This window comes from Cnephaeus nilssonii (assembly GCF_951640355.1).
Source record: "Cnephaeus nilssonii genome assembly, chromosome: 2".
In the NCBI taxonomy this organism is placed as follows: domain Eukaryota; kingdom Metazoa; phylum Chordata; class Mammalia; order Chiroptera; family Vespertilionidae; genus Cnephaeus; species Cnephaeus nilssonii.
Genome location: NC_137073.1, coordinates 44961097 through 44987197, shown reverse-complemented (window position 1 = coordinate 44987197; position 26101 = coordinate 44961097). Strand labels below are relative to the sequence as shown.

General features: G+C 40.5%; 1 protein-coding gene across 3 annotated transcripts in view; it reads right to left on the bottom strand.

Annotated features, from left to right (window-relative positions):
- DTWD2 (DTW domain containing 2) overlaps positions 1–23477 on the bottom strand; it is a 93033-nt gene extending 69556 nt beyond the window's left edge. For 2 of the 3 annotated variants that reach the window (XM_079760082.1, XM_079760083.1), the window contains exon 1: positions 12685–12919. In XM_079760082.1, the coding sequence (XP_079616208.1) occupies positions 12685–12893 (209 nt within the window). In that variant the 5' untranslated portion in view covers positions 12894–12919. Of the gene's footprint in view, positions 1–12684; positions 12920–23393 lie in introns of those variants that run through there. The other variant, XM_079760084.1, reaches the window with a different exon arrangement.
- Positions 23478–26101: the final 2624 nt, after the last annotated feature.

Sequence of the window (26101 nt, the reverse complement as noted above, 5' to 3'; positions counted from 1 at the left end):
AGAATTCTTCCTATAATCCAAACTTAACTCTTAAAGATTTAAATATTTCAAATTGATACTAGATTAAAAAATTATAAATTCCAAAAAATTTTTATTCAAATATTTACTGTACACTTATGGGCCAGATATTAGGTACTTGGGGCAACAAAACAAAGATTCCTGCTCTCATGGAGCTGTTTTGTTTTCGATATGCCAGAAAATTCCTTCCTTCCTTTGAACTATTGTGGTTGACAGGAAAAAAAAATACCAGAAAACTACACATCAAAACATTATTTACACATAATGAACATTCATTTTAAAATAAAAATCAAACTACTTCTAGAATCTGTACAGATATAAGAAAGAAAAATTAATATGTGAGGAAATATCAACTAGTCAATTGGGTATAGGTTTGGGGAATAACTTATTAAGGTATGTCCCTGACAATGTCATTGTCTTGCTATGTGAGCTCGAGCATGTCACAGGTTTTCCAATTTCCTCCTTCATAAAGCTGGTAATAAAGTACCAGAAAAGTTCTGGGGAATAACTACTGAATGAATCATAAGCAAATGTTATAAAATTGTAATCATTTACAAATATTAATTTTCAGCTAATGTATAACAGAATGACCAAAGAGCTGAGGTTTTTCCCTCTTCCACATGTATTAATGCATTGCCAATGTACTATAAATACTGTTTTCCATCATTGTGGTTTATCTTCTTTAAAATATATACAACCCACTTAATGTTAATTATATTCTTAAAATATAAGTAAAATTTTTGAATAATTTCCCTGAGGAAACTTTATAAAATCTGTGGGGGTTTTTTCTTTTCTCATTAAGGATTATAGGAATAAATATGCAGGACTCCTGTCAGACTAAGATTGACTGGCTTCTGAAGTGAATGCTATAATACAAGGGTAATCTTCACTCTGGGCATGCTATCTCTGCCAGCCTGTAGGCAAATGAAATTGTAGCTGGCATATGACCAGAGATGCTAGAACCTATAAAAAACATTTTTCAAAAATTTAATTAAATGCCTTAGATAATATCTAACAAAACTACTTTTCTCATAATTTTAAACAAGAAAATCTCACAGAGGAAAACATGTAAAGATTAGTGAATAGATTTACAAGAATTAATATTTTAAAAGGATTTCTTTTACCCATTTTTTTTTAAAAAAAGCAAATGCAGAACACAGAAAAATAGTGCACCTCAGATTTCCCAATACTCAACAAGATTTTTATAGTCCCAACAGAGTGAAAAAGCAAAGAACAAAGAGTTTCATAGCCTTCAATAGACTACTTGAATAGACACTATTACACATAAAATTGCCAACAACTTGGTAATTTTAAAACAAGCTTTGAAAAACTAAATACCACAGTGCCCTCTACTGTCATTTTAAAGGAATATAATCTGTATAATAAACTAGTTTTTAAATTTGTAAAACCAATTAAAAAAGAAACAGCTCTGCCCTGGCCAGTCAAGGACGCCTACCTCGGTTACAGGATCTATCCCTGGTCCCAGCCCCAGTCTGGGGCACATTTGGGACACAATCAATTAATGTGTCTCTTTCATGTAGATGTTTCTTTCTTCCTCTCTCTCTCTCTCTCTCTCTCTCTCTCTCTCTCCCCTCCCCTCCTCTCCCTCCCTCACTCCTCCCTCCTTTTCACTCTCTCTAAAAATCAATGGGAAAAATATCCTCAGGTGAGGATTTAACAAAACAAAAAAAGAAAAAATAAGCCATTCTAAATAATAAAAAAAGAAACAGCTCTTCTTTATTAATATTATAGTAAACTTTTACCTCATAAAGAGAAAAAAAATAACTTGTATGTCGGATTGCTTCAAATATAAATAATAATATTCTCATACTCCCAAAAGTTGTTTTTATCACTATACTATTATTTTATAACTGCCTTCAGGAGTAGAGGAAGGATAAGCTTAAAAAATAAAATCATGTTATAGGAAAGGAAGCAACTCTATAAAGAGAATAAATATCTTTAAATGAGATTTCAGAGACCTGTGCTCCAGAGGTCTAAAGCACTCCCCAACCCCTCCCCTTTGACATATTTGCCTTTCTGACTGAAAAGTGAGATGCCACTAATACAAATGAGAAGATGACCATAGGCAGGTAAAGGATTCAAGAGATAAAAGCTCTATCTTTAAAAAAAAAAAAAAAAAAAAAAAGACAATTAAAATTGCTTCTCCCCCACCACCACCCCCAAAAATGTGCTCATCCCAAAGTAACTAAAAGTAGTCACAGACAAAGAAAAATTAAAAGAATTGATGGATTATAAGACAAACACTTCCCTCAAAGTATTTATTATATGCAACAGGGGAAAAAAGCAGCCATACTATTCATTTCCGTATAATTCATTATTATTTGGTATACTAATAAAAATATGAAAGCTAAAGCAGCTATACTTCTTAGTAGTCATCTGACCTTGAGAGTATATAAAAAGGAATAACTATTTAATTCACAAAGTTGTCTTAAATACTGAATAAAAATATAGATGTAAAAGCACTTATAACCTGTGAACTCTTTAAGTAATGACAATTTTTAGACTATACTATTTCTGAATATGTTTTCTCACTACATAAGCACTAACAGAACTATGAATTATTAATTTTGGGCAGATATACTTTAAAGAATTAATATGCTTTGATGTTTTTGAAGAAAACTTCTATCAGAGGTTAATAACTAACTCTTATTTTTCTTGGGGAATATAAATCAAACATTTAGAAAGCTCTAATGTGATTTTTAAAATTGGTCACTCCTCTTTGGAGACTTAATTAAGATTATGAAAAAAAATTCCCTTTTGACATATATCATCTTTGCTCAACTTTGAACATATGATTAGCTTACAAAGCAATCTGTAAATCAGTTAGCTTTCCACATATATTACTAATGAACTACTTCAAAGAGTAAACATATTTTCTATACTAACAGAAAAGAGAACATTACCTTAATAATTTTCTCTTAGGAATATGATACTTTTGAAATGCACAAAAAATTAAACTTGCAGATTATCTAAGTTTTTACCCTAAAAATTATCATTAATAACCTAGTTGATTTTAATTTTTTAATCCTCACCTGAGGATATGTTAGTTTCTTTATTGACTTTAGAGAGAGAGGGAGAGAAAGGGGGAGGGAGAGAGAGAAACATAGAGTGATCACTTGCCTTCCATATGTGCCCCTGAATTTGAAACCTGGCTTTGTGCCCTAACCAGGAATTAAAAACCATGACCTTCCAGTGTATGAGACAATGCTCCAAACAATTGTGCCCCACTGGCCAGAGCTAACCTAGTTGATTTTAAATTTACCAAAACAGTTTGTTTTCTAATTCTAATTAGATACCAATTCAACAATCTTTATTTCAAACTGCCTTGGGGGAGAGATTTAAAATGGTGGCAGAGTAAGTGGATGTTACACAGACATGCTCCCAGGACCAAACTGATATTACAACTAAAATATAGAAAAACTTCCTGAATAATCAACAAAAGACTTGCTAGAGAGAACCCTAATAACCAAGGACCGAAAGTGGAGACCACATAGAGATTGGCGGGTGGGGGGGGGGGGGGGGCGGCGGCAGAGGTACAAAAGGGCTGGCCGGGCTCCAGCAGACAACAACTGAAGTTCCAGAGAGATATCTCAGCTGTGGGGGGTTGCCACTGAGAACTCTGGAGTCTAATCCCCAAGCTTCCCCCCGCCACCCCCGCGGCAGAAAGCACTAGAACTGAGAAGGGTACCCACATAACATCTGCTGTGAAAAGCAGCAGGGTTGCTGTCTGCCAGGGAAGATACAGTTGAAAATTGAGGCACCCGCTTCAAGGGCCAACACACAAAATTCCTTCTTGAGCCACCACCTTGTGCTCTGGCAGAGGGAGGGCAGAGTGGACTGGAGCTGTGTGAGCAGAAGCCATGACTGGGGGCTCTGGGGTTAGAGCTCAGAAGACAGACACCCCGGTTTCCTATGCTGAGTCATTCCCTCATGCTGTGGAGGTCATCTTTCTCACACAGACATTTGCTATACAGGCAACCTTGCCTGGGGGGAAGACAGTTGATCCACCCTATCAGAATACATCTTGCCTCATGGTGTGGAGTTGCTCAGGCCCATTGAGAGACTGAGAATAACAATTAGCCTCCAAACAGAAGCAACTGTTCCACCCTGTTGAAAAAAAAACTCTTGAAAATCCTATCAGTCTGTAGACAGAGTCAGTCTCTGGAGACTTTGAGTCTTTGCCTAATCTAATTAGTCAGAAGCAGCATTTGACACTGTCCTGCACTAGAGATTGAGAGGCAAAGCAGATCTACCTAATACATAGTCACAAACCCAAACAGGCAGCCAAAATGAGGAGGCTAGGAAACAACCCCCAAATGAAAGAACAAGAGAATTCTCCAGAAGAAGAGATAAATGGATAAAATAAATTTATCTGATTCAGAGTTCAGAATAATGATGATAAAGATGCTCAACAACATGAGAAAAGATATGAAAACAGAAATAAAGAATGAAATAGCACAAATAAAGAACACATTGGAAGGAATACACAGCAGATTAGCAGAAGCTAAGGATCGAATCAGTGAATTAGAAGACAGGGCTGAAAAAAAATCACTCAACCAGAGAATCAAAAAGAAAAAAAAAAAAGAAAAAACAGGAGGGAACTGTGGGAAAATGTGAAACATAACAATATTCAAATATCAGGTGTGCCAGAAAGGGAGAAAGGGATAGAGAACATGTTTGAAGAAATAATGGCAGAAAACTTCCCTAACCTGGTAAAGGAAAAAGTCACACAAGTCCAGGAGGCACAGAGAACCCCAAGCAAGAAGAACCCAAATAGGCCCAGATCCAGACACGTCATTATTAAAATGCCAAAAATTAAAGACAAAGAGAGAATCTTAAAGGCAGCAAGAGAAAAGAAAACTGTTATCTACAAAGGAGCTCCAATAAATCTGACACCGGATTTCTCATCAGAAACTCTACAGGCCAGAAGATTTTCTGGCATAGCATGAAGTACACAAGGAATATCCATCAAGGTTATCATTCAGAACAGATGGTCAAATAAAGAGCTTCCCAGACAAAAAAGGCTAAATGAGTACATCACCACCAAGCCAGCATTACAAGAAATGCTAAAGGGACTGCTGTAAGGAGAAGAAGAAACAAAGAGAAAAACCTAGCCATACAGAATTAAAATGGCTATAAATAAGTACTATCAATAATAACCCTAAATGTAAACAGATTAAATGTTCCAATCAAAAGGCATGGGTATCTGAATGGATATAAAAATATGACCCAACTATATGCTGTCTACAAGAGACCCACCTCAAAACAAAAGACACACACTGGATGAAAGTGAAGGGATGGAAAAAAATTTTCTATGCAAATGGAAAAGAAAAAAAACCTGGAGTAGCAATACTCATATCCGACAAAATAGACTTCAAAATGAAGGCCATCACAAGGGACAACAAAGGTCACTACATAATACTAAAGGGACCGATCCAACAAGAGGATATAACCCTGGTAAACATATATGCACCCAATATAGAAGCATGTAAATATATTTTAAAAAACACAAACTTCTAGAGGACTTTAAGGGAGAGACAGATATAGTAGGAGACTTTAACACCCCACTGACTTCACTTAATAGATCTTCCAGACAAAAAAAAACTTAACAAGGAAACAGTGACTCTAAAGGACACACTGGATCAGATGGATTTAATTGACATTTATAGAACATTTCACCCCAAAGCTGCAGAATATACATTCTTCTCAAGCACACCTGGATCATTCACAAAGATAGACCACATGTTAGGTCACAAAACAAGTCTCTACAAGTTCAAGAAAATTGAAATCCTATCAGGCATCTTCTTAGATCACAGTGGAATGAAAGAAATCAACTACAGTAAAGACACCCAAAAACATTCAAATATATGGAGGCTAGTTACTGTTTAGAGAAATAAATACTATTTTAAATATATGGCCAAAAAATTGTGACTTAGTGATCACTCAAATCTAAAAATGATTTTTAGTTTTTAAAACTATTTTAAGCATAAATGTTCACACAGAAAACTAATAAAACCCTAACAGCCTAATAAAATAAAATATAAAGAGCCATCAATTAGTTTATATTGTATTGATAACACCTAATAGTCTTCATATTTCTAGAACTGTATTCTAAACAATTAAAACAAACAAAATGTATAGCATACCAACAGGGAGAAGAGCTTTTAAAAGGTAGAAAAATTTACTAGAAAAAGCTAAATGCAGAAATATTGGCATGAATCATGACCCAAAAATATTAACAAAATGTAACTGAAAACAAGCTAAAATACAGCAAGTCATTTTTATTTTTCAAAAGCAGATCAGATTAGGGAGTATGAAAGATGAAAATGGAGAGCAAAGAGGATTTTTAGGGTATGAAAAGTTTGGACATATTTTAAGTTTGGACAATTTTAATAATATATATCCACTATTATAGTATTGATACTATAATAGTGGATATATATTATTAAAATTGTCCAAACTTAAAATATGCACAAAACCAAGAATTAACCTAATGTAAACTATAAACTTTGAGTGATAATGATGTGTCAATGTAGTTCATGAACAGTAAAAATGTGCCACTCTGGTGGGGAATTCTGATAATGAAGGAAATTATGCATGGGTGGGTAGGAGCAAGGGTTATATGGGACATCTCCATACCTTCCACTTCAATTTCTAAAAGTACTCTTTAAAAAATAAAGTCTATTGCCCTGGATGATATGGCTAGGTTGGTTAGGCCAGTGATCGGCACATGTGGCTCACGAGCCGCGGTTTGCCGTTCTGTTGACTAATGAGTTTGCCGACCACTGGTAGACTAAATGTTACCATGTAGTTGGAAGCTATGAGGATTAGGCAATTGTGGTATATTGTGTGCAAAGAGGTAATGGGTAGTATATGACAGTGGTCGGCAAACTCATTAGTCAACAGAGCGTCAAACAGCGGCTCGCGAGCCGCAGTTTGCCGACCACTGGGGTAGGCCATCCCGTGCACCAAAAAGTTGCCTGTTCGATTCCCAGTCAGGGCACATGCCTGGATTGCAGACTTGATACCTGATAGGGAGCAGCAGGATGCAGCAAATCAATGTCTTGCTCTCACAAAGATGTTTCTCTCTCTCTCTCCCCCCCCCCTCCCTTGCTCGCTCATTCACTCTCTCTCTAAAAATCAATAAAAAATGTTTTTTTTTAAAGTAAAGTCTATTAAAGGGTAAGCAGATCAGAAAAGTTATAACCCTTTGCTAACAGAGACTATTTTTTTAAAGTATATACAGCACTTATAATTAGCAGTTTTAAATAGACTGAAAACTACATAATAAAGCTCACATGATACTTTAGCCCTGGATTTATATTTGAAACACTTTTCTTTTAGCATTTTTAAGTGTTATCACCTAACACCCTTAGACAGCTTGTTTAAATAAATTATATTCAAAACTTCTTCTAGACACAAATTATCCATCCTCCTCAAAAGTCTATTAAGGTTCTACTATACATAGTACACTTAGAAAATACAAAAAGTTCCTTACACTCAAGATCCCTTCTTCTGAGGTCTTTCAATCCAGTCCTGGTAAAAGAACAAAATGACCAAAGTAGGATACCCTAAGCATTCAATTGGTACAGATCTTCATCCAGTCTGTCCTATTCTCCTTCTAGGAATGCTTTTCTCCTGGCTGGATCCTTCTCATCTTTCAACTTTCAATATAAATGCTATCTCCTCAGAAATCTTAAGAGTGATGGGAAAGAAAGGCTTAATGGCAGTAATACTTATAATTGTTAACACCTTTATGCCTAAGTGACAGTCATCTCACAAATAAAAACAAAACAAAATGCATTAAAGGACAGAAACAACCATCCCCCCTTCTATTTTTATCATAGCAACCTATTCTTTTTCTTCATTGCTGGGTGTTTTTTTCAAAACTGTAATTATATATTTGGTTTCTTGTTTACTGGTTTATTATCGTATCCAATACCAGACTGAACACTCTATATGGACACAGACTCCACTGTATCACCAGTGACCAGCAGAGCACTCAATAAACAATGGTTAAAGGAATGCATAGGTCTAGTATCCAGGAGAAGGGTATGGGCTAGAGCTGTGGTCGGCAAACTGCGGCTCGCGAGCCACATGCGGCTCTTTGGCCCCTTGAGTGTGGCTCTTCCATAAAATACCACGGCCTGGGCAAGTCTATTTTGAAGAAGTGGCGTTAGAAGAAGTTTAAGTTTAAAAAATTTGGCTCTCAAAAGAAATTTCAATCGTTGTACTGTTGATATTTGGCTCTGTTGACTAATGCGTTTGCCGACCACTGGGCTAGAGCAACAATTTTCAACCGGTGTGCCACAAGAATTTTTAAAACATGCAATACCTGACTCTTTAGTCAGGGGCACTGAGCTCCTTTCCCTGAGATGTTAAATTTAAAAAATGACAACAGCCCGGAGCCCACACTTGGCTGTGCGGCAGGGCTGCTGACATCTCAGCGGTCTGAGGAGTTGGCTGCGGGCTAGCCGGACTCCTGGCCACGGTACAGGAGACAGCGGCCACCCTGAAGCTTTCGTCTTTCCGCAGCTCCGCTCGGTGCAGAGGAACGGGTCTAGGTTTTGAGAGAAGCCCAAGGATTCCACCCTGAATGAGAAACAGGAGCCTGGACATTCACTTCTGGACCATACTGAGTACTTACAGTAGATCATGGGTCTCAGAAGAAAAGTCCTATAGAAGGACAGAGGAGAAACCAAGATAGCGGCATAGGTAAACACCTGAACTTGCCGCCTCGCACAACAACTTCAAAACTACAACTAAAAGACAAAACGGACATCATCCAGAACCACAGGAAGGCTGGCTAAGTGGAAATTCTACAACTAGAAGGAAAGAGAAAAGCACACTGAGACTCAGAGGAGCTGTGGAGGTAAAGTGCAGAGGTACGGACACACGCGCGCAGAGAGGGCTGGCAACTGAGTACGCGGCTGGCTTTTTCATTCCGCAGGGAGACACAAGTTCCCGACTGCTCTGAACTCCAGTTCCGGGGGAGACTCTGGGGACCCAGACTCATACGGGGAGAAACTGGACTGTCTGGAAGCAGGTGGAACTCAAGGGTGGCTTTCTCTCAGAGGTGCTTGCAGCGATTACTGTGGGACACTGAGACCTGGGGGCCTCTTAGGGCAGGGCTGATGGGAAGCCATTGCTGTTTTCTCTGCCCTGAGACTCAGCCCCACCCAAGCTGTGCGCAGAGGATTTTGCATATGAATGGCCTGGTCCTTTGAAATCTAAACTTACCTATCAAACTGCAGCTGAGTCAGAGAAACCCAGACCATCCAAAAGAAGGCCCAAGGCCCCACAGCAGCTTGCATTGCTTCACAGCTGGGCCTCATCTGGGCACCTCCAAAACCCAAAAAAAGAAGAGGAATCTGCAGATCTCTCTGTAGCTTCTGCTGGGTGGCCTGAGGCAGAGGCTAAATTAGCACCTACTTGGAGATCCAAGAGCCAGTGTACCCAGGGGTCAGAGTGGGACCATCCAGATTACAATTCCTCAGATCCATAAGGGACACACTCAGGGGGCAGACTCAGTGAGCACCAAAGCCCCACTGAAGCAAGTCTTGCCTCATAAGGGTGTCTCTAGCACAGAAGTTCTCCCATCATAGACACAGCTGATCCTCACAACCAGTTGGCCTGGAAGTCAATTCCTCCCAGTGATACCAACAACAATAAAGGCTTAACTACAACAAGACTGTGCACACAGCCCACAAAGGGGTGCACCAAGATGTCCACCTCAGGTAGCTGGGGAGGCTGAGCCACTGAGCCCTATAGAACACCTTGCACACAAAGCCACTCTATCAACTCAGGGAAGCAGCCAAAATGCGGAGGCAAAGAAACAGGTCACAAATGAAAGAAATGGAGGAAAGCAAACAACTGGATATAGAGTTCAAAACCACGGTTATAAGGTTTTTCAAGAATTTTCTAGAAAAGGCCGATAAATTTAGTGAGATCCTCGAGGATATGAAAAAGGACCAACTAGATATTAAACATACACTGACTGAAATAAAAAATAATATACAGAGATCCAACAGCAGACTAGAGGATCACAAGAATCAAGTCAAAGATTTGAAATACAAAGAAGCAAAAACACCCAACTGGAAAAGCAAAAAGAAAAAAAGAATCCAAAAATATGAAGATAGTGTAAGGAGCCTCTGGGACAACGTCAAGCTTACCAACATCAGAATTATGGGGGTGCCAGAAAAAGGGAGAGAGCAAGATACTGAAAACCTATTTGAAGAAATAATGACAGAAAACTTCCCCACCTGGTGAAATAGACTTACAAGTCCAGGAAGCGCTCAGAACCCCAAACAAAAGGAATCCAAAGAGCACCATACCAAGACACATCATAATTAAAATGCCAAGGGCAAAAGACAAAGAGAGAATATTAAAAGCAGCAAGAGAAAAACAGTTAGTTACCTACAAGGGAGCACCCATACGACTGTCAGCTGATTTCTCAACAGAAACTATGCAGGCCAGACGGGAGTAGCAAGAAATATTCAAAGTGATGAATAGCAAGAACCTACAACTAAGATTACTCTACCCAGCAAAGCTATCATTCAGAATTGAAGGTCAGATAAAGAGCTTCACAGATAAGAAAAAGCTAAAGGAGTTCATCACCGCCAAACCAGTATTATATGAAATGCTAAAAGGTATTCTGTAAGAAGAGGAAGAAGAAGAAAAAGGTAAAGATAAAAATTATGAACAACAAATACATATCTATCAATAAGTGAGTCTAAAAATCAAGTGAATAAAAAATCTGATGAACAGAATAATCTGGTGAACATAATAGAATCAGGGGCATAGAAAGGGAGTGGACTGACAATCCTCGGGGGGAAATGGGTATGGGGGGTGCGGGAAGAGACTGGACAAAAATCATACACCTATGGATGAGGACAGTGGGGGGAGGGGGTAAGGGCATGGGATGGGAACCGGGTGGAGGGGAGCTATGGGGGGAAAAAAAGAGGAACAACTGTAATAATCTGAACAATAAAAATTTTAAAAAATAAAATAAAAAATAACAACAGCTAACACAATAGCTGCCCTGTGTGAATGAATCAAAATTATACCTATTTTTTTTTCAGATGAGCAAAATATATAAAATCTTTTTTGGTGTGCTGCAGAATTTTAGTAATTAGTTTATGTGTGCCATGAGATCAAAAAAGTTGAAAATTGCTGAGCTAGAGATATTGGAGTAGAGGTAATAACTTATCCATGAAAACTGGTCACATCACTTGTGGGAAGCGTGTGGTGTTTGAGAATCATGACCTGAAGTGCAACATTTAGAGTTAAAGCAGAACAGGCAAAGAAGACTAGGGCAGAGAAGTCAGATAAACCAAAGGGAAGCCACAGAAAAAGTGTTCCAAGAAGTGAGTAATGCCCTAGTTGGTTTGGCTCATTGGCCTGCGAACTAAAGGGTCCCAGGTTCTTTTATTCCAGTCAAGGGCATGTACCTTGGTTGCAGGCTCCTCCTGGGCCTGGGCCCTGGTGTGTGCAGGAGGCAACCAATCGATGTGTTTCTCTCACATCAATATTGCTCTCTGTCTTTTATTCTCTCTTCCACTCTCTCTAAAAATCAATGGAAAAATATCTTCAGGTGAGAATTTAAAATAAATAAAAATAAAGTGACTGTACCATTTGAAAAAATAAAAAGTGGTACATTATTATAAAAAAAAAGTGAGTATTCAACGGCAGAATGCTGCCAAAAAGTCTAGTAAAAAGTGAACATTAAAGGATCCATTGGATTTCACCTCATGGATATTACTGGTGACTTTAGTGAGAGCCAGTTCAGGACAGTATACATCTGGTGACTAAGTGAGCAAGCAGAGGCACTATCTAATAGTTAAATTGTGAAGGGCGACAGTGAGATAGGTGATAGATGGAGACCTTCAGCAACCAAGGAAAATGATCCAGAACCTCCAGGACGTAAAGAGAATCGTGTATCTCAATAGCAAAAAGTTCAAACAAGCAGGGAAAGCAGTCCTCACAACCCTCCCGTGTACCAGCACAATGGAGTACTCCTGAAAAGCACCTGAACAACTGCGCACAGTGTGAGCATTCAATCATGTTAGCTGGTGGTGCTGCTGCTTGTTTAGTCAATAATCTCGTCATTGGACTGTCAGAGACCACGTCTGTTTTATCCATGCCTGCATCCCCAGGACCTAGCACGGTGCCTGGCACACAGCGGGTGCTCAATAAATATTTCTGAGGGAATTTAGAAATGCTGAACATAAGCTTAACGCCTCTAATAGCCACTTGGGTTGTTTCTGTCCTCCAATGCATTCTGTTTTGTTTTTATGTGTGAGATGACTGTCACTTATGCATAAAGGTGTTCACGATTACAAGTATTACTGCCCTTAAGCCTTTCTTTCCCATCCCTCTTTAAGTTTCTGGACAGCAGAACTGAAGTCTGCTGATCACGTGACGCGCTCCGGGTCTTGCGGGGAGTAAGGCTCCAGAACACCGAACTAAAGAGCAGTGACAAGTAGGCACCCAGATTGCGAGGTCAGCCAGCGGGCCCGCACCCTGAGTGCTGCGGTGCCTGAGCCAGCGCTCCGCGCTCGTCCGGGAGCGCCCCGCAGCCTCCCGGGAGGCCGCCCCGCCCCGCCCCACGCCCTCCCCACTCCTCCCCGTCCCCCCGCCCGTCACCTGCACCGGCTGCACTCGGGCCTCCGCTCAGCCGGCTCCACCGGCAGCTCCCACAGCCCGTCCGCACTGGCGTCCGCCTCCTCGCCCAGGGCCGCCGCCGGCGCCTCGCCGCTCTCCCGCCGCTCCTCCTCCTTCGGCGTCTGGGACTGCGAGGCCGGCGGCTGCGCGACCGCGTCCCGGGCTGTTCGCGCCTCTTTCTGCGGGTCCATGGCCGGGACGCAGCTCCGGCTGTCGCACTGAGTCCCCGCTGCCGCCAGGGGGCGCCCCACGCTAGAGAACCCGGCTCGCGCCGCGCGCCGCCACGCACGCACGCCACGTCCGGGGGCGGGCCTCCGAAGTTTACGCCCCCATGGTCCCTCCCCCCAGCGGAGAAGGAACGAGCCCATTGGTCAATGTCCAGTGCGACCTTTCACCTAGAACCAGACTGGGAAGGGTGGGGTGGCCTGGGGAGCTGTGAAGTTAGGTTAGCAGGTAAAGGAATGCCCTCTGGAAACACCGCAGGTAGCAAACCCCAGTGAACCGTCCTTAATGTCACTTCTCTAAAAGTGAAAGTTAGATGGAATTCAGCCTTGTCCGCCTTAGCATGGCCCTTGAAGAATTTGCTGGGTGAGTGTTCACAGCAGTTGCAGCAGCTGATGCACGTGATAGCTAAAGGCCCACCCAGGAGATGTACTGACTGAAAATTGGATGCACTCTTGCCTGATTCATGCGAATTTCTTACTCCAGAAAGGCAGGGACCTGTGTCCTGTACCTTGTACTTGGTATTTCTCCCAGCATCAAGCGTACAGAGGACACCAAGTATTTGTTAAATGAGGTTTTAAATTTTCCAAGGCCCCTAAGATCAGGAGGCAATAGGAGGGTTGGGATTTTATGGATGAGAGAAGGGGGGAGGGAGAGGAGCCATAGAAAGAAAACTACCTTGCCCAAGTTTTTACACCTCCTGGGTAACAGCAGTAGAGCCCGCAGTTGTTTAAAAGCCAAAATGAAGTCCACCTTAGAATGGAAGCGGAAATTCTACTTGCCCCAAATGATACTGCTTCTTTTAATTTATTAATACTTTGTTACTTCCACCAATAAAGTAGATTTACCACTAACAGTAATAGAGCAATATTGTATTTCTTAAAGTGTTTATTTCACTATTCGGTTTTCAGTAATGCAAAGTCAAGTTTGTGAATAGAATTGAGGGCTGTTTTCGACTATCTTGTATTCTCTTCCCTTGCAAACAGCAGCCATCATTTCTTTTGGACTACGACTGTAAGGGAGGGATAAGAAAAGGCTGAAGCATGCACCGGTGATGGATGTAGGATAGGAGAAAGAACTGGCACTTATGCCAGCTGGAATTGGAAGATAATCAAAACCCAAAGACTGTAGAAAAGGAGATGAATCAAAAAAATAAATATTGGCTGTAGATTTAGGTTGGAGAACCAAGTCTTTAACTACTAAAATTAAATGCTCACGTGTGACATTACACTCTCATTTCCAGTTTCAAGATGTGAAATGTTCCCTTAAGTCATTTATGGTTCCTTTGGATTCCCAATTATGAGGTGTGTGAAGGCAGGTGAGTCCTGACAAACCTACTTATACTTGACTTAACAACCCATGTCAAATCACTGGTTCTACCCTTGAAAGTATTCAAAATGCAACCATTTATCACTTCTTCTGCGCTGGTTCAAGTCCCATCATCTCTTGCCTAGGATTTTACCATAGGATCATAAGTGCTCCCTTGCTCCATCCTTGTTTCTGAATAACCTCTTTCCCAGAGGTTGATCAGAATCAAAGAACCGAATTGGGAGAGAGAGAGAAAAAAGTTGTTTCCCCGTATGGAAAGCAAGAAATTCACCCAATATCCAGCTTTATGAAGCCTGACTGTAAAAGCCTAGGGAAATGTATTACCCACCCAGATGGTTGCTACTTTATGTGAGGTTACTAGTCTGAGACAGACCCTGGTATAAGAATAAAGACCATCAGTGACCCAACCTCTGGAAAATGCCAAGATACCAAGATGGGGAGCAAAAGTCCTTTAAGGGATACAACCAATTTGTCAGTGCAGGAATGTGATTGTTATTTACTTGCTGGCTATCAACAGAGGGCTGTTCCCATCTTCTAGACTCTAAATTATTTTCATTGCTACTTCATAACTGTAATTTTGCTACTGTTAATGAATCGTAATGTAAATATCTGTGTTTTCCGATGGTCTTAGGCAACCCTGCTAGCGGTTCTCAACCTGTGGGTCGCGACCCACAGGTTGAGAACCGCTGCTATAGAGCCTAAGACCATCGGAAAACACAGATATTTACATTACGATTCATTAACAGTAGCAAAATTACAGTTATGAAATAGCAACAAAATTAATTTTATGGTTGGGGGTCACCACAACATGAGGAAATGTATTAAAGGGTCATGGCATTAAAAAGGTTGAGAACCACTGTGAGGGCACCCACGTTCCTTGACTTGCAGGAAAGGCAAACAGTTATCTTTATTAAACCTCTTAGGGTTCCTTTTGGTTGGGTTTGAGATTTAAATTGACATAATACAAATCAACAGAAGAAAAGCATACACATTTACTTAACAAGCTTTTCATGACTTAGGACCTTTCATGAGGCACAAAGACCCAAAGAAATTGTAAACCAATTCACTTTTATATTAGAACAAAGAGAGGCAATTGTGAAAAAGTGACTCAGCTATGTGGGCAGGCTTAAGGAAGATAAGAATTATTTTAACAAGGTCTGTTTATATAGAATTTTCTTTATCTCAACTTCCTGCCCTTGATGATTAGAATGTATTTTTCTTACGGTATAGGGAGGGCATCTTTCATATAGGTATTTCATCCCCTGCTTTTAAAGAAAATCTAAGTATTTTTCTTATATTTGCTGTTTTTCAAGAGCCTTAAAGACAAAATAGTCAATATGCCAGAGCAACATATATTTGGGGTAGCATATTCTAAACTCCTTCTGGCTCAAGATCCCCATGTGACATCATCAAAGCCAGTAGGGGCAGGTTGAGTCCCTCTCATGATTCCAATCTCTTCTGCCTCTTGCTAATAGTCACATCTCTCTGACTTCCTTTTCTACTTCCATTTCCACCCAAGTAACCCAGCATAATCTCCCTATTTTGTTAACTGCCTAGCAACCTAATTCCATCTGCAACCTTAATTCCCTTTTGTTGTGTAAAGTAACGCAGACATAGACATAATACCAGGGCATGCAGATCATGAGGGCCCAAATCTTGCCTTCCACTTTTGCACATCTAAAGTTAAGGTTACAAATTCATATAAACTTCATATTTAAAAAATGTAAATATATATGCCAAAAATATTATTGATATTTATATTCAAGGTGCTGGTATTGGAGGTCTCTCAGGGAGTGTGTTTTCCTTTATCTTACAAATGTTCTGCACAATGGCCATGTGAACCTCATTTTTGGAAGAAGAATGTGGAACATTAACAACTAGACATCAAAACCTAAAATGTTCTAAAATGTCAAGTAATATAAGGGGAAGGTGGCTTCCGTGGGCTACCTTTTCTTAAAAATACATTTCTGATCTTTTTTTTAAACATTTAAAAAAATATTTTGTCTTAGTAAGAGATATTATCCTGTATGCTATTGGTTTGTGAAACACCTACTCTGAGCCTATTGATTTCAGAGAGGAAGGAAGAGGGAGAGAGACAGAAACATCAATGGTGAGAGAGAATCATTGATCGGCTGCCTCCTGCACGTCCCTTACTGGGGACTGAGCCTGCAATCAGGCATCTACCCTTGACCAGAATCGAACCTCGGACCCTTCAGTCCACAGGCCAACGCTCTATCCACTGAGCCAAACTGGCTAGGGATTTCTGATCTTTTTTTTTTAAATATATTTTATTGATATTTTACAGAGAGGAAGGGAGAGGGATAGAGAGTTAGAAACATCGATGAGAGAGAAACATCGATCAGCTGCCTCCTGCACACCCCCTACTGGGGATGTGCCCGCAACCAAGGTACATGCCCTTGACCGGAATCGAACCTGGGACCCTTCAGTCCACAGGTTGACGCTCTATCCACCGAGCCAAACCAGTCAGGGCTCTGATCTTTTTTTAATGTAAATTGGTAGTGAGTCCAGGGAGCCTCATATGTATTGCATGTTCCTTAAGTATATCTATAATGGTTATTTTGACATAAATTGTTCTTAAATGACCTAGTTGACGATGAAGATGTGATGGTCTCTTCCTCAACCCCTAAGGCCTGGACCATTTGCTGTTCCCTCTAACTCCAGTGAAGAGGATGAGATTCTTTTTCTCAGGGCAGGGCCTTCCTTCATAATTCATGCCTTTCACCCAGCTTCTCTCCCAGGTCACCTGCACCATCTCTTCATTTGTTATACCATTGGTTCAATGCCTTTTTTTTCCTTAAGTTTCCTGACACCAACTCTATATAAAAATGTCCTTAATTTTTCCTGCCTGGGTTTCCTCAGGGATCTATTCTAATTTTTGTATTTCCTGGCTGTGCAGTTTTGCTTTCATCTTTTCTTAAGTCTAGGTTTAATTAACTTGGAAATTTATTGTCCCTTATCTACACATAATTTTGAACTTCTGCTCACAGGCTTATTTTTTAAAGTTTCTTCTTTGCTTAGATTTGTTTGTTTTACAAATTAGTATTGCAACAGGAGACATTTTTACATTTTGACGTGAATATCCTTACTGAGAGTTAAATAATGAAAATATAAAACTACAATTCAAACAACTGGCAAATGTTTAAATTTAACTATTTGAATGAAACAAAAATGTAACTCTATTATTAGAAACAACTAATTTTGGAGCAGGAAGGGAGCTTAAAGATCATCTGACACAGTACTTCTCCACCCTGGTTTACATTGGAATCACCTGACGGGCCCCACAGGCAGCCAATGTAAATAAGAGAAAAATCTTTCAAGTAGTCTTGTAAAAAATAAATAAATAAATAATAATAATAATAGATGGAGCCACTTTAAAATGGAGCCAGAGCTGCCATTCCAGAGTCGCTGCCCTGCACGACTTATACCTCAAATCTTTGGAATGTTAAATTAGGGCAAAATCACCTTTGGACTGGGCCTGAAACAACATTGTGTTCCAAAGAAGTATTTGCAAAGATAATAAGAAAGCAGATGTTATGACTATAAGACTGATGACTCACAGACTGAAAATTGTTTAGAATTGTATCACTATGTTAGCTTTTCTGTACTCATAGAAAGGCCTTCCTCTGCTGATGTAATTGTCCTTCTTCCCTTTCTCATAAACACCCATCGCTTTTTTCTCTATATCAGAACATTTTGTGGGCTTCTATCTAAATCAGTGCTTCCTGAATAGATATTCTTTTTGATCTCAAACAAATGCTTGTTGCCCCTTACTTTGAAATACATTTTATTTTTAGGTTAACAATCTCCAACAAAGCAATTTCTTTTTTTGTGCCTCCCAGATAACTATTCTCTGTTATTTTTAAAACAATTTAATAATGTTTATAGGCTCTATTTACTGGCCATAAATACAACTGTAATTTTGGCATTTATATAACACTAGAGGCCCAGTGCACAACATTCGTGCACTGGGGGTAGCGGGGGTCCCTCAGCCAAGCCAGCACCCTCTCGCAGTCCGGGACCTTCAGGGGATGTCCAACTGCCAGCCTAGGCCCAATCCCGGCAGTTGGACATCGCCCGAGGGGTCCTTAGTGCTGCCACGGAGGCGAGAGTGGCTCCTGCCACCACCACTGCGCTTGCCAGCCATAAGCCTGGCTTCTGGCTGAGCAGCACTCCCCCTGTGGGAGTGCACTGACCACCACGGGACAGCTCCTGCATTGAGCATCTGCCCCCTGCTGGTCAGTACATGTCATAGTGACTGGTTGTCCCACCATTCAGTCAATTTGCATATTAGCCTTTTATTATATAGGAGAGGATGGATCAGTAACAGATATTACATTCCTGATTCCTATAGGCGCACACTACAATGAGAGATATTACTATTGAGAAGGAGAAAAAGCTTTATTTCCTCAAGTAGTATATAAATTTATGTTTTGTTTTGTTTTGGGCATCAAAATTATGCTCAGAGATTGATTAGTCCTTGCCAGCAATTTATTTAGCAAAGGCTCATAGTAGGCGTTTCACAAACCAATAGCATACAGGATAATATCTCTTAGTAAGACAAATTAAAAAACAACATTCTGCCCTGGCTGGTTTGGCTCAGTGGATAGAGCATCAGCCTGTGGACTGAAGGGTCCCAGGTTCTATTCCGGCCAAGGGCACATGCCCAGGGTTGCCAGCTCGATCCCCAATAGGGGGCATGCAGAAGGCAGCCCATCAATGATTCTCTTTCATCTATGATGTTTCTATCTCTCTCTCCCCTCTCCCTTCCTCTCTAAAATCAATAAAAATATATTTAAAAAAACAACAACAACAACATTCCAAGCAAATGGCAAATTAACAACACTATTGTTCCAGGCAAGGGTCCCTTGTTTCAGTACCCTGCCTCTCCATGGAGGGTTCCCTGTCCCCCTGCCTTGCCCCCTCCATGTAGGGCCTTCTATTTCTCTGCCCTGTCCCCTCATTCATAGGCTTCTGGGAGGCCTGTGCTCGCGTCTCCAGTCTTTATCTCTCCTTCCTCCAGGAAAGACAGGAGACCCTCCATGGAGAAGGAAGGGCAGGGAACACAGGATCCTCCATGGAAAAGGCAGGGTAGGGGATATGGGATCCTCCATGGAAGGGACAGGGTCCTCTCTCCCCCTGCCCTGCTCCCACCATGGATGGTCCCTTTTCCCCTCTGCCTTGCCCCTTCCATAGAGGGTCTTCTGCTCCTCTGCCATGTCCCCACCTCTCCTCCCCGCCAGGCCTCTGCAGGGTGTGTGCTAGGGTCTTCATCTCTCCTGCCTTCAGGCTGCGTGCCCACTCTCTGTACCTGAAGCACGTTCCTCACCCTCTTCATCTGTCTAAATCCTACCTGTGCTTTCAAGACCCATCTCAAGCCACAAGAAAAGATGAAATAAGGCAACATGCAACAACATGAGACTATTATGCTAAGAGAAATAAGTCAGTCATAAAAAAGCTTAAGAATCACATGATTTCACTCATGTGTGGGATATAAAATTGAAACTCATAGACACAGAAAACAGTATGATGGTTACCTGTGGGAAGGGGCATGGATGGTAGTAAAGGATAAAGGAGCCAAATATATAATAACAGAAAGATTATTTGACTTTGGGTGGTAGGCACACAATAAAATATACAAATTATATATCATAGAAATTTACACTTGAAACCTATATTAACCAATGCCACCCCAATAAATTTAAGAAAAAGAAAAATACACATCTCAAATATCATATCCAATGTAAAATTGCAGAGTCATCTTTAAAAAATGTAAATTCCCTTGCCGAAACCAGTTTGGCTCAGTGGATAGAGCGTCAACCTGTGGACTGAAGGGTCCCAGGTTCGATTCCGGTCAAGGGCATGTACCTTGGTTGCAGGCACATCCCCAATAGAGGGTGTGCAGGAAGCAGCTGATCGATGTTTCCCTCTCATCGATGTTTCTAACTCTCTATCCCTCTCTCTTCCTCTCTGTAAAAAATCAATAAAATATATTTAAAAATAAAACAAAAAACATTATTAAAAATAATAATAAATAAATAAAAATAAAAAATGTAAATTCCCATGTAATGTTACAGCAGGAAGACAGCTGTCTACAAGTAGAAAGCAGACCTTCACCAGACACTGGATCTGCCAGTGCTTTTATCCTGGACTTCTCAATCTCCAGGACTGTGAAAAAACAAATATAAATATATATATATATATATATATATATATATATATATATATATATATGTGTGTGTGTGTGTGTGTGTGTGTGTGTGTGTATCAGATCATGTCCTTCTCATGCCTAAAAGCCTTAATGGATCTAATAGCATTTTCAACCCACCCGAGGGCTCTTTATCTGCCCTCTGCCCTCCCCTGCACCCCAGCCAGCCTGGATCACCATGCCTTAGGGGAAAAAGGCTGAGGGAAGTGCTTCCTGGGAAGCCAATGAACATATATCTGATGGAACATCTGAATAGAACTACAGTTCTATTAGGAAAGAAATGGAGGGAGGCATCTGCTAGGGTCAGCCACACACAAAGGGACTAAACTTTCATGACACAGTGACAGGATGGCAGCTGCATGACCATGCTTTTGCTCCTCTGCCCCATTTGAGAAGACCCATGAATTGCCCACAGCAGGAAGCAGCTCCCAGGCCTCTGAGAACCCACGGACTCACTGTAGAGTCCTTGAGCTCACATGGCTGATCTCAGACTATGGGTTTCATGTACCTTAAGTCTAAAGATGTGGTCTGTTTCAACCATTTAATTCCACTCTTACAATGAAAGCCAGGTAGTGGGCATACAATGCAATATACAGATTATTGTACCCTGGAGTTAGAAATGTGAACAGGTGCAACTGCTATGGAAAGCAGGTTCCTCAAGAAAAAAAAACACAATAAAAACACAGAACTACCATGTGATCCAGCAATCCCATTTCTGGATATTTACTCAAAGAACTGAAGGCAGGGTCTTGAAGAGATATATGCACACCCATGTTCACATCAGTGTTATTCACAACAGCTAAACATTGAAGCAACTCAGGTATTCCAGTGATGGATGAATGGATAAACACAAGGTGGGTCCACCAATACAATATTATTCCTTTTTAAAAGGAAAGACATTGTTAAAGATCTAAGATGGTGGCCACCTTATCAAGAGTGGGAACCAAAGCAGATCTACCTAATAAATAAAAACAAAGAAACGGCCACAATGGGAAGACAAAGAAACATGCTCCAAATGAAAGAACAGAAGAAATCACCAGAAAAAAAAAAGTTAAATAAAGAAGAGGCAAGCAATCTGCCAGATGTAGAGATTAAAGCAGTGGATATATGGATGCTCAAGGAACTTAGAAAAAAAATGGATGAAATCAGTGAGAACGTAAACAAAGAAATGGCATGAAAAAGGATAGAAACTATAAAAAAGAACCAATCAGAAATTAACAATAAAATATCTGAAATGAAGAATACTCTAGAAGGAATAAACTGTTGATTGGATTAAGCAGAGGATCAAATAAGCAATTTCAAAGACAGAGTAGCAGAAAACACTCATTCAGTACAGAAAAAAAAATTAAAAAATGAGGATAGTTTAAGGGGCCTTTGGAACATGAAGCATAACAACATCCACATCATAGAGGTAACAGAAGAAGAACAAATAGAGCAAGGAATTGAGAACCTATTTGAAGAAATAATTGAAAATTTCCCTAACCTGGTGAAGGAAAAAGACACACCAGTCTGGGAAGCACAGAGTGTCCCAAAGCAGATGGACTCAAAGAGGCCCACACCAAGACACGTCATAATTAAAATGACAAAGGTTAAAAACAAAGAATCTTAAAATTAGCAAGAGAGAGTTACCTACAAGGGAGCACCTATAAGTCAAATAGCTGATTTCTCAACAGAAACATTTCAGGAGAGAAGGGTGTAGAATTATTCAAAGTGATAAAAAGCAATAAACTAAAACCAACACTACTCTACCCAGCAAGACCATCATTTAAAATTGAAAAAAAAAAAAAGCTTTCCAGTCAATAAAAGACTAAAAATATTTGTCACCACCAAATCAGTAATACAGTGCCTGTTAAAGGATCTTCTTGAAGAAGAAGAAAAAACAACACAAACACAGTTAAAAGAATAAAATGGCAATAAATACTAACCTATCAATAATCACTTTAAATGCTCCAATCAAAAGACATAGGGTAGCTGAATGGATAAGGAAATAAGACTGATATGTATGCTGTCTACAAGAAACCCACATCAAAATAATAGATTCAGACTAAAAGGAAAGGGATAAAAAAAAAGATATTTTATGCAAATGGAAATAAAGAAAATGGCTGAGATAGCAATATTATATCTGACACAACTCAAGGACATGTGATGATCAGAGGGAAGGTGGCACCATTGTAGGGAGGCTATACTTTTAAATGATCTGCAGATCACAACTGTAGAAATGATGCTTACGTTCTGTCAAAAGTAAGGGATGATTAATAATTTTTCTCTGTGCACTTGGCATAATGGTGCTCAAAATTTGGTGATAATTGTACCTTATCTCTACATGCTCTCTTCTTCCAGAGATAGCTCTATTCTGCAGGAGGTGAAACCAAGATGAGAGACGAAAAGTGACTCATCAAAAGTCCAACATTTACTCAGAGGTTAAGCCCGGAAGATTCTAATTGTCCATCAAAGACTGTGTCTGTTAAGGTAATAATGTCAAGCTGTCATAATGGACTTGGCAATGTCTGAACCCAGTGAAATCTATTTGTGTTCCATGTTGTGGGCCTGGGAACCACTGTGGCTCTTCCTCTCCACACAGTGACTCAGGGACCCTGGGCTTTCAGACAGGTGGCTTCACTAAGTGCCCCGGAGGCCTGTTGACCCTCCACATTCAGCTGACAATGAGCACAGAACAATGGCCCGCAGGACCAACAGACATATCAGGAAGGCAGAGGAGGAGCTATGCACGGCTGGTCCCACCTACTGCCAATCCTGAGCCACAGGGCGAGAGAGGCTCACAAATGCAGAACAGTGTGAACACCATGCCTCTGGAAACCCGAGACTGCACACTCACCTTCTGTTCCCGTATCTGTGCCGCCAACTCCGCCCACCTTTTTCAGGAAGAATACCCAGAGAGAAAAACAAAAAGTACCTCATACCAACCAACAGAGCACTTCAAAGGTCTATGAGAAAAGACACTGTTCATTTATTTCTGAAGAAAGTCTACTTGCTGTCCAGGCTCACTTTCTTCCTTCCCTTTCTTCTTAAAAAACAAAAAACATAACACATCATTCTGGAGCCACCAAGGTGGAGCAGGTCCACAGCCAGCCGTCCCCTCACTGATGATCACCACGACCTGGGGACAGAATAGAAAAGGCTGGAAACTGCGGACTCTGGAAAGGAAGCAGCCACAGGCAGACTGGGCAGGAAGTCAGAACCTGACGAATGCCCTAGCTGGTTGGGCTTAGCAGATAGAGCGTAGACCTGTGGGCTGGGGGGCGGGGGGGGGGGGTCCCCGATTCCATTCTGATCAGGGGCGCATGCCCAGGTTGCGGGCTCGATCCCCAGTGTGGGACGTGCAGGAGGTAGCCGATCCATGATTCTCTCTCATCATTGATGTTTCAATCTCTCCCTCTCCCTTCCTCTCTGAATTCAGTAAAAATATATAGAACCTGACAAATGAGCAGCATAGAGGTGAGCTGATTGGTTTTCCTTCCTGATCACGGCAGGACTGGAATGACACAGAGAAGACTGAACAAAGGGCTGTCCAGAGCCAGACTGGGGCACTGCCCGGGAACATTCCCTCTTCTCCTCTCCTGGCCCTGCTCCTACCATGAAGCTGCAACCAGGACAGGGATTAAGCTCCTAAAATGCCACGGAAAACTGGTTTCTGGCGGGGGCCTGGGAAAATGGGCCCCTGTGGTCCACAATTTTGGGGGAATCCTGATTATTTTTTCTCTTTTTTTATTTCCACTTTGCCCTGACAACCACCCAGTTATGTGAAGCTTTAGCACAGCGCATGGTGAGGAGAGGAATCTCAAATTCTGAGATAAACCAGAACTTCTAGCCGGAGGACCAGGGAAGGTGGCAGAGGCTCAGGAGAAGAGGCATCCATGGTGAGCTGGGCCTGCAGGGAGCACACCCCGGACTCCAGCGCAGGCTCTGTGCCACCTGGGCCGAAGTCACCCCCACAGACGCTGAGACAGAACTGCGGTCTGAACTTACTAGTAATGTTCTCACAGACTTAAACAGTGATCTCTCAACCTCTGCCTTTCAGTGCTGGGAAGACAGACTATGGAACCCGGTCCAGTAAAGGCAGCACATCTATCGCTAGCTTTATTCGAAGTTTGGAAGGATTTCTCCTTCCAAATTTGAACAGGCACAGAGGTCAAGTGGAAGAAGGCCAGAGATCCGGAGTGTCTGCAGACTGCCATGCTTTTAGTTCCAAGAACAAGTTTATTTCTGCAAATAAATCTATTATTCTTTTGCATTTTCAGTTTTTCCTATGTTTTCTATGTTAAAGACTAAATTTCTTGTCTCAAAGGTAAACATAAGCAAGTGAAGATCAGCTCTCAGCCCTGGGTGTGGATGGAGGAAGGAGGTGCTAATTCAGCATGAGTTCCAGCAAGAGCATAGGCCCAGCCAGACCTCTGCCCCGGGGAAACCATGATAAAAAACATTTCTAATAGTTATTATAATTGACTTGATTTCTCAAAATATGTTATTTGTTTCATTGAGAGATATAAATAAGCTAAATAATCACTAATTCTTCACCATTTATTAATTGTGTGGTACTAGGAAACTTATCTTAATTTCCCTGAACCTATTTTCTTCTGGTAAAGAGAGAATAATGATACATATAGGACTCACTTATTTTTAAGTATAACTATCAGTATTAATGACGGATATAGGTCGTGAGAAATTTCATCAATGTCTATGAACATCTAGTACAGTGTGATTCTTTGGGCTAGTCTTAAACTGCACTCATGCCTCTTCTAAAATAAAAATAAATCATCCATCATATACCCATATAACAGCATTTTCACTAAATAGGGGCTTTGTGTAAAACATGTCTCCAAAATGTAAAATGTAAGATTTCCCAAGTGTGACTGCCACAATGCATCCACTCAAGCATTCTAACATCTGATATTTTAACATTTTTATATTTAGTTTTGTTTAACTTCCTCATTTTTTTTTTTTTTTGGCAATAGTCACATTTGCTTCAGCAATTTTAAACTTCCTTCTGCAAAAGGTGTTTAAAAACATGCATGTTTCTTATACAATACAAACATTATCTCTTTGGAAACTTTAAAAAATGCAGTAAATATGGTAAGAAATTGAATTATAACCATTCATAAGAGAATTTATGTCAGGCATATTTTGCTCAGAGATTTTGGCTCAAGGTACTTATGTAGCAAAAACAGTGATTTACAGTGATAAACATCTCTAGCTGAATCATCAGTGGAAACAGCAACTCAGGAAATATAAATTCTGATCTTAGCTCTTTCTAATATATATGTAATTTTATAATTCATAATATCAAGGCATTCATTTCACTGTAAGTAAACTCAGTTTTGTACAATATGAAATTGGGGAAACAATAAACATCTACTTAACCATGTTGTAAAAAAAAAAAAAAAGGAAGAAGCTTTATGGTATCATAGGAAGAGAACTAGCCCCGGAGTTAGAAGATCTAGCTTTTAAGCATAGTCTTGTCACTTAAAATAGTCATTTTAAATTAAACAAGACACCTCATTTCCAAAGGCTGTCATTTTTCCTTATTCGTCAAATAGAGATGATAATATGTATCTTACTCTCCTTGCAAGGCTGTGGGGAAGAACAAAATGGAATAATGTTGGT